The sequence below is a fragment of the Epinephelus moara genome, chromosome 13 (assembly GCF_006386435.1).
Source record: "Epinephelus moara isolate mb chromosome 13, YSFRI_EMoa_1.0, whole genome shotgun sequence".
Lineage (NCBI taxonomy): Eukaryota > Metazoa > Chordata > Actinopteri > Perciformes > Serranidae > Epinephelus > Epinephelus moara.
The window spans coordinates 22,963,408-22,975,804 of NC_065518.1; the positions used below are offsets into that span (position 1 = coordinate 22,963,408).

The window sequence follows — 12,397 nt, forward strand, 5'->3', positions numbered from 1 at the left end:
TGCGTAGATCTTCAGAGTAAGTCAGAGGGCATCCTGGTTATTTGACGTCACATCATGAATACTTTGCTAAAAACACCTTCAGCGAGGCCTTTCTGTGACACCGTGCAGTTTTACTGCTTTGGCAGACTGAGTGATTAATTACTGCATCAAACAGAAATTCTAATCAACTGTAGCTGGCAGAGAGAAAGACTTTAGAAATAGGACTCGTCTATACTCGGGTCCACTGGGAGATTAATCTGCAGCATCTCACATAGCCTCAGCATCTTTTCCCAGCCTCTATGGTGTCATTCATAAAAATGATCTGCTCATTTACTCTCACACCTGCCACCTCTTACCCTCTGGCACGTATCTCTATATATAGAGGCTGTGGCATTAAAGTGACAGCTGACTCATTGTAGGGGTGGGTGATACGGCCAAAATCACGATAACGGTAAATATCACGACACAGTAATTGTTCTGTTAATTCAATTAATCATTCAATCATTTATTTTCAAGGTTCAGCTCCAGTGAAATGCATTGTAATTATCAGTGCGTGTGTTAGTGGCATCCCTGATGGTTCTGGTAATCCACGGTTTCTGGTTGTGGAATGATTTAACTGTGGTTTTGGGTATGGTTGCCTCTGTTGTTTTACAAATTAAATTGACCATAGACTCAGTCAAGGTAGGACTAGGAACAAAGTTTGGCCCTGGTGATTTTCCTCTAGACTGGCCCAATTGCTATCTGCTAGCCCCCCTGGATTCACAGCGCAGATACACTAAATTAAAGCCAAATAAGAGATACGCTTTAGCCACTTGAGAGGTACAGGATTGGCACTGGCAGTAGCCTACTGGCTTTTTTCAGAATTGCCGGATAACCAGTCTGAGCTGGACTCTTCATCGGTGTCCTGGAGCATGCTCTAGACTCGGATTGACTCCATCTTTCTCGCCATGGGGGATGCATCATAGTTTGCTTACATATCTTGTGGCTAACAAGATGGTGTCATGGTTGCTCCTTTTGAACATGGGCAGCACCACTCTGCAGCCACCTCTGAATGGCCCATAGCAGTGATTCAGAGGTTATATTCCCCTTGTGGCGCAGGGTGAACAGGAACAGGACAGCAACTCACATTCTCACCGTCACACCAGTCCTTATTCACCATAAAGCACATGCCTATAATTTCCCACTTGACCTTTCCTGCTTAACCTCTGACATTACATGATGGACCAAGACCTGGCATTTGCCAGAATTGCCCAATGGCCAGTCTGAGCTGGACTCAGTGAATTCATTGATGTCATCGCTGACGTCGACATTGGTGTCTTGGAGCATGCTCCACACTCTGATTGACTCGCCTCCTCTCCTTCTCTCACCAGAGTCATCTGGTGTGTTAGATCAGCACATAGAAAGAAAGTCACCTTGTTAAATAGTGCTCTCCAGGATTAAGCCAAGTTGTGGAGAACAAAATATTACGGCTGCACAATAAGTGGCAGGCTGCAAGTCTGACTGGTGCCCATCCTCTCCATCCTTGCCTTGATGTGTGCTGATGTTTGCATTGAAAAAGCACGGCCTGGCTAGCTAGCCGAAGTCGGCAGGTGTAGAGTATAGAGACTGGTGAGTTGAGTTGACTCGCAGCCTCACGCCACCATCGTCCAATGCCAACCACAAAAAGAACCACCAAGACTTTCAAAATAGACTTAAGAGCCCAAATTTAGTGGAGCTGACAGAGATACCACGGAAAAGGTCTGTGCGAGCAGCGGGTCAGATGCTTCACTCAGTAAGTTAAATATCTTAATTCCTACTTGATAGATTAGCACAACATTTCAGTGCTATTACCTCCTAAGATAAATGCACCCCATTTAATTGTCTCCAACACACCTGATTATGCATAGTCAGGCATCACGTAATGGGTTTATGACATTACGATATTGCTTTGAGCCCCATAAGCCACCACAATCCATTCTATTCAAGAGCAGGTAGACATTTCTACTGATAAACAGCCCTGCAGGTAAGAGAAAAATTTATATTTTTGATTCGGGGTGAACTGTCCCATTAATTTACAGATGGTGTTTTGATGACAACAGTGTGCTCTTAAGAAGAGTGGTCTTCATGAATGTCTTGAGCACGCTTGGTCGCATGACTTGGCATAATGTTATTACTTTTATGATGACAGACAGTCAGACATCTGATCTCATACATATCAGGCTACAAAATCATCTGATCTAATTCATATTTATTTTTAGGCTCTTTGTTGTAAATCAGGGTGGGGTAAAAATATAGCAGTACTCAAGCCCGTCAGCAGCACAGAGCTGGAGCCTGTTCATGGCTCACAAATTTTGTGGCTGTAAAACTGTTTATTTAACAGCTCTTCGTTCAAAATCTCTTTTATGTTTGCAATAGATTTTGGCTCTGAGAACATAAGGGGAGGTTTCTGCTTGTTTCTAAATTAAAATATAAAATTCAGCCACTCTCCCCACTCTGATCATTTCTGGACTCTCCCTTAATAAATGCCAATGTCAGGCAAATACATGGGCAAACCAATGTGTCAGTGTTGGCCCTGAAAGCGGGGATTCACTCTGTAATGTTCAGCCCTTAACCAGAGTTTCTCCCGACAGACTTGAGTGACATTGAAACAGTGACATTCATTTTGCTTATTTCATAATGGCCGCTTCTTCAGAAAGAAAAAGACAAAAGAAGTGGGGACCTTTTAATGAAATCCAGGCAGGCAGGCAGGGTGGTGATTGTGAATGCTCCCCCTGGGCGGCTCTCAGCACTTTGCCTGAATCCTTTCGCCTCTCAGTGGTGTGTACATGACATTTGATTCTAATTACACTAATTACAATCTGTATCAGCTGAGGGAAAAGGAAGCCTCACAGCTCTAAATTGATCAGATTTTATGAGATTTCTGGCATTGAATGATGTCTTTTGACGTTGGGAACTCTTTCGTCATCATGCTGTTTAAAAAAAAAAGGGAATCGGCTGTGACGCAGCACACAGAACACAAAAGGTGTTAAGCTTGATTTGAGAATCTCTGAGAAGCTCATGTGGCTGTGGTGGCCAGTGAGTCCCAAATCTGTTAGCTGATGGTTAGTCATTTGCAAGTAGATTTTCTAAATGCATGATAAAGTTTTATTGTAACTGTAAGCTCGATCTGTGCCCAGAAAAAATACATGAAGCGTGTATTTGCTGTTTTGCTGTTTTCTCTGCTGCCAAGAAGCAGCACATTGTGTATATTAATATGCATGCGGGGAGTATGAAACACCTTTTTTATTTTTGAAATCATCCAAGCGTGCAGCGCATTGCTTTAAACTGCACTTGAATGTATCCTCTCCTTCAAAAGACCTCCGCATTTTGTTTTGATTTGTACAGGCATTTATAGTAACTTGGGTGTTGATACGAGCCCCGGAAGGCAAGACTGAACGAATTGCTTTAATGTTATCTTTGGGGAAAGAGTTTAGTCTAGAATTTAGTTTGACAACAGAGAAGCAAAAACACAGTGGTGCTTCCTTCAAGATACTTGAGGGCATATACTCAGAAGAAGCTCCTGTGGTAATTTTCATGAAACCTTTCAAGTATCATTCCCCAATATTTTTGTAAGAGCAGTATAAACTCTGACAGGATTGTTTTTCTGAAGAAACTACATCTTTACAGTGAGTTTTGCTAAATGTTATTTTCAGTTTCCAGTAGCAGTATCTCCTTTATGCATTGTATCTCGGCAAGAGGCAGCCCCTCCTAGAACATAAGGCAAAAATGATCCAAAGATCAAATGCTAACGGTTGGGGGGTACCAGCATTCCACCTTCATGTGTTAATCAGTGTGTGATCATCATTACAGAGAAATACAAAACCGTACTAATGAACCTTCATTAATATAGGCCTATATTTTATCTACAAGTGCACATCACACACTGAGCGAGCCGCCGGCGGCAAAGCAGTAATGATTGTGCTAAGTGGCTAATGGGCATGTAGCTTCTTACATGTTTCAGATGATATGTCATGTTTGTAGTTGACGAATGATCGGCAAATGTTTGCAGAGTTTACATATCACCTTGGGTTCATCCTTCACCTTTGCAGGTACCAGCCCTGTAAGTTAGGGGTAGTGCACATGGCGCCTCTTAAACCGCCTGGAAAACACGAGGTGGTGCACTGGGTGCTACTCTTGTGTCTTTTCTGTGCCAGCTTTCAAGAGCGCGGCACCAGGCTGCGTCTGAGCTTGCTGAGCAACGTAACAAGCACTGTATCATAGCCCATTTACCTGAAATCCTGAGTGCAGAGCTGATCTTCTTCCAGGCTGTGTTTATAAGTGTGTTGGCCTATCATCCGTGTGACAGATGTAAAGCTCTGGGTAGCCCTGCACTAACCTGATCAACTTTTACGTATTTATCTTACTGAATATTTACGGAAGAAGGGAAAGATATCTGTTGGCTGTGATTGGTTTGTAATGTGACTCCCGTCTGACTGCTGACAGTGGCCTCTTCCTGTGTCTGTTCTTTCAAATTAAGTTCCCTAATAGAGTTTTACATTTGTTTTGTTGTTTTTTTTGGGCGGGGGGGTTCAGTGACTAAGCAACCAATGAAATTCTGCAGACTAATGACAAGCCATGGCAAGTCATCCAGAGCTCAGAACAAGAATAACCAACCAACCAACCAAACAAAAAATGAAGCAGACAAAATTTACAAATTTGCATATTCTTTTATTATTTATTGTCTATTTTTTGGTAGGTATTGTTTGTTTCTGTTGAATTCTCATTAGCGCTTGTTCTTTTTTCTAATTAACACAATAAATATAAAACATAATAACAACAACAACAACAATAATGATAATAAGAGGAGGGGGTTGTCAGGGAAGTTTGCCTAGGGCCCTGAATGTGTTAGGTCTGGACACATAAAACCAAAGTAATCTGTTTTATTATGCACCATTAGGGGCGTTTATGGAAATATGTTATTTTGTAGTTTGGATGAACTGCCCCTTTAAGTCTAAATTTAACTTGGGACTTTACTCTGAATAATCCAATTAATTTAATTTTTTTTTAAAATTAGAAGCAGAAAAAAAGAAGTTACATTTAGATGAACATTAATTTTACTCACGTGCTGTGCTCAGGCCACTGGAGCTTAATATAACAGGTTTGAAAGCCTTAGTCTTGGCTGCAGAGCTCTGTCAGAATTGATTTCCTGCCTGCTGTGTGAATGCTAAACTCTTTTTTATTCAACAGTGACCCTGATATAAAATCATTTCTACAGAAAAAGAGCAACTCTGTACTGAAGTGTAGCTCAAACCTTTTAATAGACCCAATTTTAGCTCCAACTTATTATTATTTTACGCATTTTCCCTTGTTGCCATGGCAAAGCGCCGGGGAAAAAGGCGAAGAGCTGCTCACGGTTGTCTTGGATACGACAGTTTTCCCTTGTAAAGTAATGAGAGGAGCTGAACCTGTGGGAGCACAGGGTTATTTTTAGGCCTGACGCCAGCCTGCATGTGTGGATTAAGACTTGTTTGGTCGCTGGTGCGTGTACATGCGTGTGTGTGTGTGTGTGTGTGTGTGTGTGTGTGTGTGTGTGAGCATGTTTACAGGCTTTAATGCAGCCTCACTGTGGGAACAGCTCAAGGCCTTTTACACTTGGCATACAAACACCTGGGCTACTACTTGTGTCAGTGTTCCAGATCAAAATGTGCTGGAGGATGCAATTTGAAGAAATTGCAGTTCTCGGATGCAGGCTTGAAAGAAATGGACGTTTCCCTCAACCACTAGTGGGGATCCTCGCTTATGGAGAAATATGTGTGATCAAATAATTTACAAGAGTACATTGGTTTCATGTGAGAGTGGAGGCTTGCAGGCCTTGCAGACAAAATCCTTCAAGAGAAAAGGAATAGCAGAAGTACAGTAGAAAAGACTATTAATCTTATTTTTAAAAGTATCACATATTTCCTTGAACTTCAGGGATATTTTTAAGACACCAAAGCCTTGACCTTTACCCTCATTATCGCTCATTATGTAAGACTTGGGCAATGCAGGGATTTAAATGTAGTCTTTTGCTACACTGGAAAGGGTTATTTGCTAAGGAGCCTCAAAAATGTCTAGAAATATAAGTCTAAGATCTGTGTGCATGCACAAAAATACACACACACGCACTCACCAACACCCAGCTGTCCTCTTGTCTAATAGATTGACAGTGTAGAGATGATAGCAGGTCTGCAAAAATGATGTCATGGCAGCTGTGCTTTTGAGCTGCTCTCTTCCTGCAATACAGTGTGGAATATGGAGATATGTGTGAGTGCATGTCGCTGTGTGTGTGAGTTGACTAATAGAGAGAGTGGGAAAATCACTCAGAGAGCAGTGACAGTTTAGATACACACAGCATTACTGTAGAGATAGACTGACTCACAATTTGCACAACTGCAGGGTATTTTCCACGTGCAGCTAGTGTGAAAATACCCACTTTGACCTCACTGAAGGATCACTTATATACACACTGTTCAACTTTTACATTAGTCTTAATGGTGTCATTAAGGACACCTATTTAATCCTTGATTGCAGGGATTGATTACTGGTTGCCACTCTGGTAGACATCCAGGCTTTTCTTCAAGAAAATGCCACCAATTACCAAGGAAATGTCACCATTGGTGATGACTGCACCATCATTAGATCTCGGCCAATTATTCTCCTTCAGTAATATAAAATAAGGACGAGGGATGGCAGAGTCAGAGAGCAGAGAACATCCTGCCCACCCCCCAACCCTCCTTCCTCCCAACCCCTCTCCCCAGTGTGTCAGCCCAGCTCGAGCGCGGCCAAGCTCCGCTGCAATCGGCTTTGACTTCTTAGCGGCCGTGTGGTCTCTGCATACTTTTAACAAGCTCTGTCATTTCACAGTGCAAACAGGGGATGCCATGGATAAGCCTGTGGGACTGGTATGTGGTATTAAGGACCTGATCCGCATTGATCAGAGTTTTGCAAAAGAGCTTGGTCCCTCAGCATCTAGGAATGCGCTTCAGTGTCACAACCACAACCACATATACTGATCAATTTGCCCATTCCTGACCTCCCTCCAGTTGGATCAAGTCAGAAAAAAGATAAACCATTTAACTTAAAGATGAAGGTAAAAAAAAAATTAAACTATTACCTACCTCGAAAACATAATGAAGTCGCCTACACTCAACTAAAATTGATACACACACAGAAAGGCATTGGAAAAATGTGACAGCTTTTCACTGTGAGTCAGTTACACTGAGTTCAGGTCGTGCTATTCTAAATATGATATGACATGTCCGTGGGTTAGGAGGAATAGATTTATTACATAAGGCAAAGAGAGGGAGTTAAATATAGACCAAAAACCATGGGCAGCATCAAAACATATGGCAGAATAAACCAGATTATTGCAAGGATTAATGGATGATGAACAGTGGATTCATAGAAGGATACATTTAGGCTCTTTCTACACCTATATAGATATTTTTTAAAACAATAGTTAACGCCCTCCATTTCAAACAACGTGCATTTCACAAATATCTCTGTCCACACTAGAATCCAAAAATTACTCCAAGTGCTTGCCGGCATTTCCTGTCTTCAACAGTCTCCCCTCGTAACAAAGGTTGTAAAGTGTACAGGCTAACGCACACCTAATGGAGATCTCATCACTGCGGATTCCCCTTTTGATATAAGGGTGAAAAGCTCAATGAAAGATACGTGTGATGCTTTGGACATGCAGAAGTTTTCCTTCCACTCCTCAACAACAATCCCACTCTTGAAATTCTCCCATCATTAGCCGGTTCCACTGAGCCTGATCCTAAACCCTCATTCCTGGTGGGCTTTACCCACGGACGCTGAGGTGGAGCACACACCGGGGGCATTTTTTTCCCAACTGTTGGTTTTGTCATGAAGACTTTCAGATGAAATGCAAATATTATGTGCGTAGACTATTTAAGAATTGGTCATAATTACGATGACGTCACCTATTGGTTTGTGGCCTCCTGTTTCAAAGCCTTGAGTTCAGCAATCAAGCTGTTGCCATCGTGGTTCTGATGAGGCAGAAGTCAATATATTTGGACGAGAGGGTGGAGCTGTGGAGGAGTGAGGGGTGGATCCGACTCATGGATTATGGGGATGCCTCACCATGCCTGTTACCCAAGGCGGCCCTGGCCTTAATTATGTGTAACTTTAAGCCTTAATAAAATGTAAACGGGTGACTAATATCAAATATTCCCCCAACATGCAGTTGTCATAAACTTTGAAATTAGCAAAAGTGACCAAAACCGTTATTTGTACCAGATGTTAACATGTTTATTTCTGCTGTAAAGTCTGGTCTGTGAACATGGGTATCTATAGGGATTGACACACTTCTGGAGCCAGCCTCAAGTGGCCGTTCAAGTAACTGCAGTTTTCATCACATCCGTGTTGGCTTCATTTTTCAGCCCTGGAGGTTGCTGCTTCGTAAAGGCCTTTATTCAGATAGATTTATGGAAAGCAATAATACAGGTGTCCCAGATAACTTCCACAGTTTCAGCATCAGTGCATCCCCAGGCTCCCCTCACGTTGTCGGATCAATATTGAGGATTATAATTGAAACATGCCCTTCTCCAGTGGCTTCACATTTACTAGTTTATAAGATGAATCTTTAACTGGTGCCCAGGGATGTGTTGGTAAACACATAAGCTGCAGCACTGCACCTCTGAACAAATAGGGTTTGGGAATATTTTGATCTCCGCGCAAAGAATCAAATTAATAGAATTACATACCACTGAGCTTGAAGATGTCTTTAATATTACAGCTTGCATATTTGTGTTCATTGACAATGAGAAACTAAAAAAGAAGTAGGTTAAGTCTTAAATTACTGGGTTATTCTTTAATCATTCAGATTTGGCTGGGTGGTTAATAACACATTTTTCTGTGGTGTGACAAACTCATAACATATATTTATTTTTGCTTTAACCAGACTTTTAATGAAAAAGGCCACCCAGAAAGCCAGTTTAGACATGTCAGCTGATCTGTAGTAAAAGAGAAATGTGATTCAATCTGAAAGAAGAAATATATTTAGCAGGTCTCTTAAATAAATAATGCTGGAAGCCACTCAGGAAATATAGCAGGCTTTTGTACCATTACTGATAGCGCCCCCACATGGCCTGTAAGGTAATTCCCCGGGTGCTGGAACACTGTGTGAAGATGCTTCATCACTGTAAATCTGATCAGTGGTGATGAGGCTGAAATGGGATTTTTATTGTTGACACACATTCACACAGTGGCCACGTGGTGACGTTACTGGGTATTGGCCACCACAGCACTGGTTCCACCATGAATAGCTATTGTCATGGCAACCAGGAATTAGCATCCTTGGATACCACTGTCTCTCCCTCATCAGCTGCACTCTTTCCCTCCTCACCATTGTTCTTGTTTGATCTCTTCCTCTCTCACTCTCTCCGCTCTCCCTCTGTCTGCCCCCCTCTTCCTCTCCCTCTCTGACCCCCCCCCCCCCCCCCCCCCCACCTCATGTTTCCACACAACCAGAGCCTCTCTGCCTGACAGTTCTCTCCTCAACCCTCTTCTATTTTCTCCTGTCTGTCTGTTTGTCTCCTCGCCCTCATGACTATTGATTGCCTATTCTGTTTATGTTCTACACACCCCCTCCTCAACTCTAATTGCTATTCACTCTGTGTACTTCACAAATTCCGCCTCACCTGATAAGCCAGTTTTGAATCTCTGGACACTGAGTGCTTACTCTCCCAGTCTCTGTCTGTGATGCTTGTTGCTTTTTCATGCTGCCTGATGTTAAATGGATCAATTAGAATCAACAGAGATCCTCACTAAGCTAATGTTAGCTGGCCTGCCCACCCACTCACCCGCTCAGTCAATCCCTCCCAACTGTTGCTAATAGTATTCCCCACGGATGTGACGGCTAAAACTGTTTGGGTGTTGCCAAAGCAACTGGTCGTTCTATTTTTAGCTATTAACAAAGTTAGACACCAGTTGTCATGTGTGTGGGAGCTTGTTTAGGCAAATTAAGAATGAGTCGTGCACACACGTAAGTCCACTGACTGTGAATGTGATTATGACAGAATAGGATTTGTTTTCTTTGTTGTGGCTGGATTTAGACTTCCACGGATCCCTGTGCTGGACTCAGAGGGCCTCAATGCAACAACGCAGTTTATCGCAATGAGACATGCTATAAAAACAAGCTATGAAATATGCAAAACTCTGACTTTGGCTCCGTGGGAAATAGTCCCGTTAGACATCTGCTCTTTATAGAACTATAGCGCTTTAACCCTCTTGCCATTTTTTTGAACCTTAACTCAGCCTCAGTGGTCTGACAGCCAAGGGATTCTGCATTCATATTCACAATCAATACTTCATTAGTGTTTTCAATGCATCTCCCTTGTCTCTCTCTGCACTCTCTTTCATTTCAGTTGACCTAACAAGTTTTGCCGAGGATACTGGGAGGAACCAATTCTTAAAATGCCCGTGGCAACATCCAGCTCTGACTCTGGTAAGTGGCTTTGTCTCGCTATGACGAGGGCGTGTGTGTGTGTGTGTGTGTGTGTGTGTGTGTGTGTGTGTGTGTGCGCGCGCACATGCACGTGCATGCGTGTGTGTGCGTGTGTGTGTCAGTGAGAGAGATATCGGGAGGCAGACAGGAGGGAGGAGATACTGAACGGTTTGTGGTTATTCCAGCACTCAGGACATGTATCTCATCTCCAGAGTTCTAATGCGACTTAATGAGCTGGCTAATGGAGCGCTAAAACTCCACTCTTAGATCTGTCATGCCTCGGAGGATTTGCCATTGTATCCTTCGCAGCCTTCCACTCGTGCATGTATGCACGTTAAATCTGCACCAGTGGCCAGTAGGACGAATGTACACGAGCGTACGCAGGAACGTGCACGCACCCTCACACAAATGTGTCTTGTTATGGATTGATGACTGATCAATGATGACTGAGATAGTATGGCGGGAAACCCCGAGGGTTAAGTGATTTGCAGTCACCTTCTTCCATCGGTCAGAGTCACTTTGGCAATTAAGATTTTAACTTTTTTGAGTTATATGAATGAATTTTTAATTATTTGTTTAAGGCTGTTGGATTAAAATGTGATAGTTTGGCAGTTTGATACCACTTAAAGGCTGCTGTGAAAGATTAAACTTAAAGATGCTGTAAAGACATTCACAAACAGTGCGTAACACAAGTCTGTGCTTAAACCATGGGTATGAGTCAGGGATTCATCAATATTTAATTTCCTAAATTTGTCTGTACTCTGGGAACAAATTTAGAGCTGCCTCAGTCCATGCCCACGCACAAATGATAAAGGACCATCAACAATATTCAAACCGTTAATTTACTAATACATTGGCCAAATGTTTTAAATAACAATAAAACTGAAGCCCCATCATCCTCATTAATTATTGTCATAATTTAAAAAAATTCAACCACAAAATAATGTAGAGCCTGACAAAGGCAAAACCATTATTAGCAAGAAGAAAACAAATGTAGTTCTAAACTCTATTATCAGTGAAACAGTCGGGTGGAATTTATTTCTCGCTCATTTCTGATGTACTAAAATAGCATGGATAGAGTGCTGTAACTTGTATTCTGAGCATCGCAGCGGTTCCCTGAGACTTTACTAAGTGGCAACCTCTGGGGCTAAAAAATGAAGCCAACACAGAGGTGCCAAACACTGCAGTTCCTCAAATGGCCACTTGAGGCTGGCTCCAGAAGAAAGCCAATATAGGCAATAGGCAATTTTCTATATAACTCACCTGTTTACATTTTATTAAGACTTAAAGTTACACATAAGTAAGAGCAGGGCCCCTTTGGGTGACAGGCTGTCTGCGAGGCATCCCCACAATCCATGAGTTACATCCACCCCTTGCTCCTCCACAGCTCCAACCTCTCATCCAAATGTGGTTACTTCAGGCTCAAAAGAACCAATATGGCAACAGCAGGAATGCCAAACTCAAGGCTTTAAAATGCAAGTCTAAAAACCAATAGCTGACATCACAGTAGCCACATCCATTATTTTTACCAAAATAATCAAACATTTGCGTTTGGAGTGACGGCGTCTGTAATGACGGCCATAAATCACAGTTTGAAACAACCAGTAAGATAAGTAGCAGCAGAGACCTGGGCCACTTTCTTCATGATACACCTCTGGGCAAAGGTATTTTCTTATACAGAGAAATGGAGGTGTGACAGTATGCTGATGCAAATAGCAGGCACACACACGCACGTCACCTTAGATTCTGAGTCATGAAATCGATGGCAAGTTTGTGTGCACACTTATTTTGTGCGCAAAGTAAGAACCTTTCTATACACATATTAGTGAACGAAGCTCCTTCAGTCAGGCACTGGAGAGCAGACTTCTGGAGTCAGTGCAATAACTGAAGATATGGCAACTGCTCCAAACAGTGCAGCATGTCTTGCACTGGATCCCAGGACATCTAATCTGG

General features: G+C 42.4%; 1 protein-coding gene across 3 annotated transcripts in view; it reads left to right on the plus strand.

The window, feature by feature from the left end:
* The window catches only part of mpp2b (MAGUK p55 scaffold protein 2b), a 63,482-nt gene that overhangs the window by 4,079 nt on the left and 47,006 nt on the right, over positions 1-12,397 (plus strand). For all 3 annotated transcript variants that reach the window (XM_050059948.1, XM_050059950.1, XM_050059949.1), the window contains one exon: positions 10,365-10,444. In XM_050059948.1, the coding sequence (XP_049915905.1) occupies positions 10,414-10,444 (31 nt within the window). In that variant the 5' untranslated portion in view covers positions 10,365-10,413. The remainder of the gene's footprint in view (positions 1-10,364; positions 10,445-12,397) is intronic.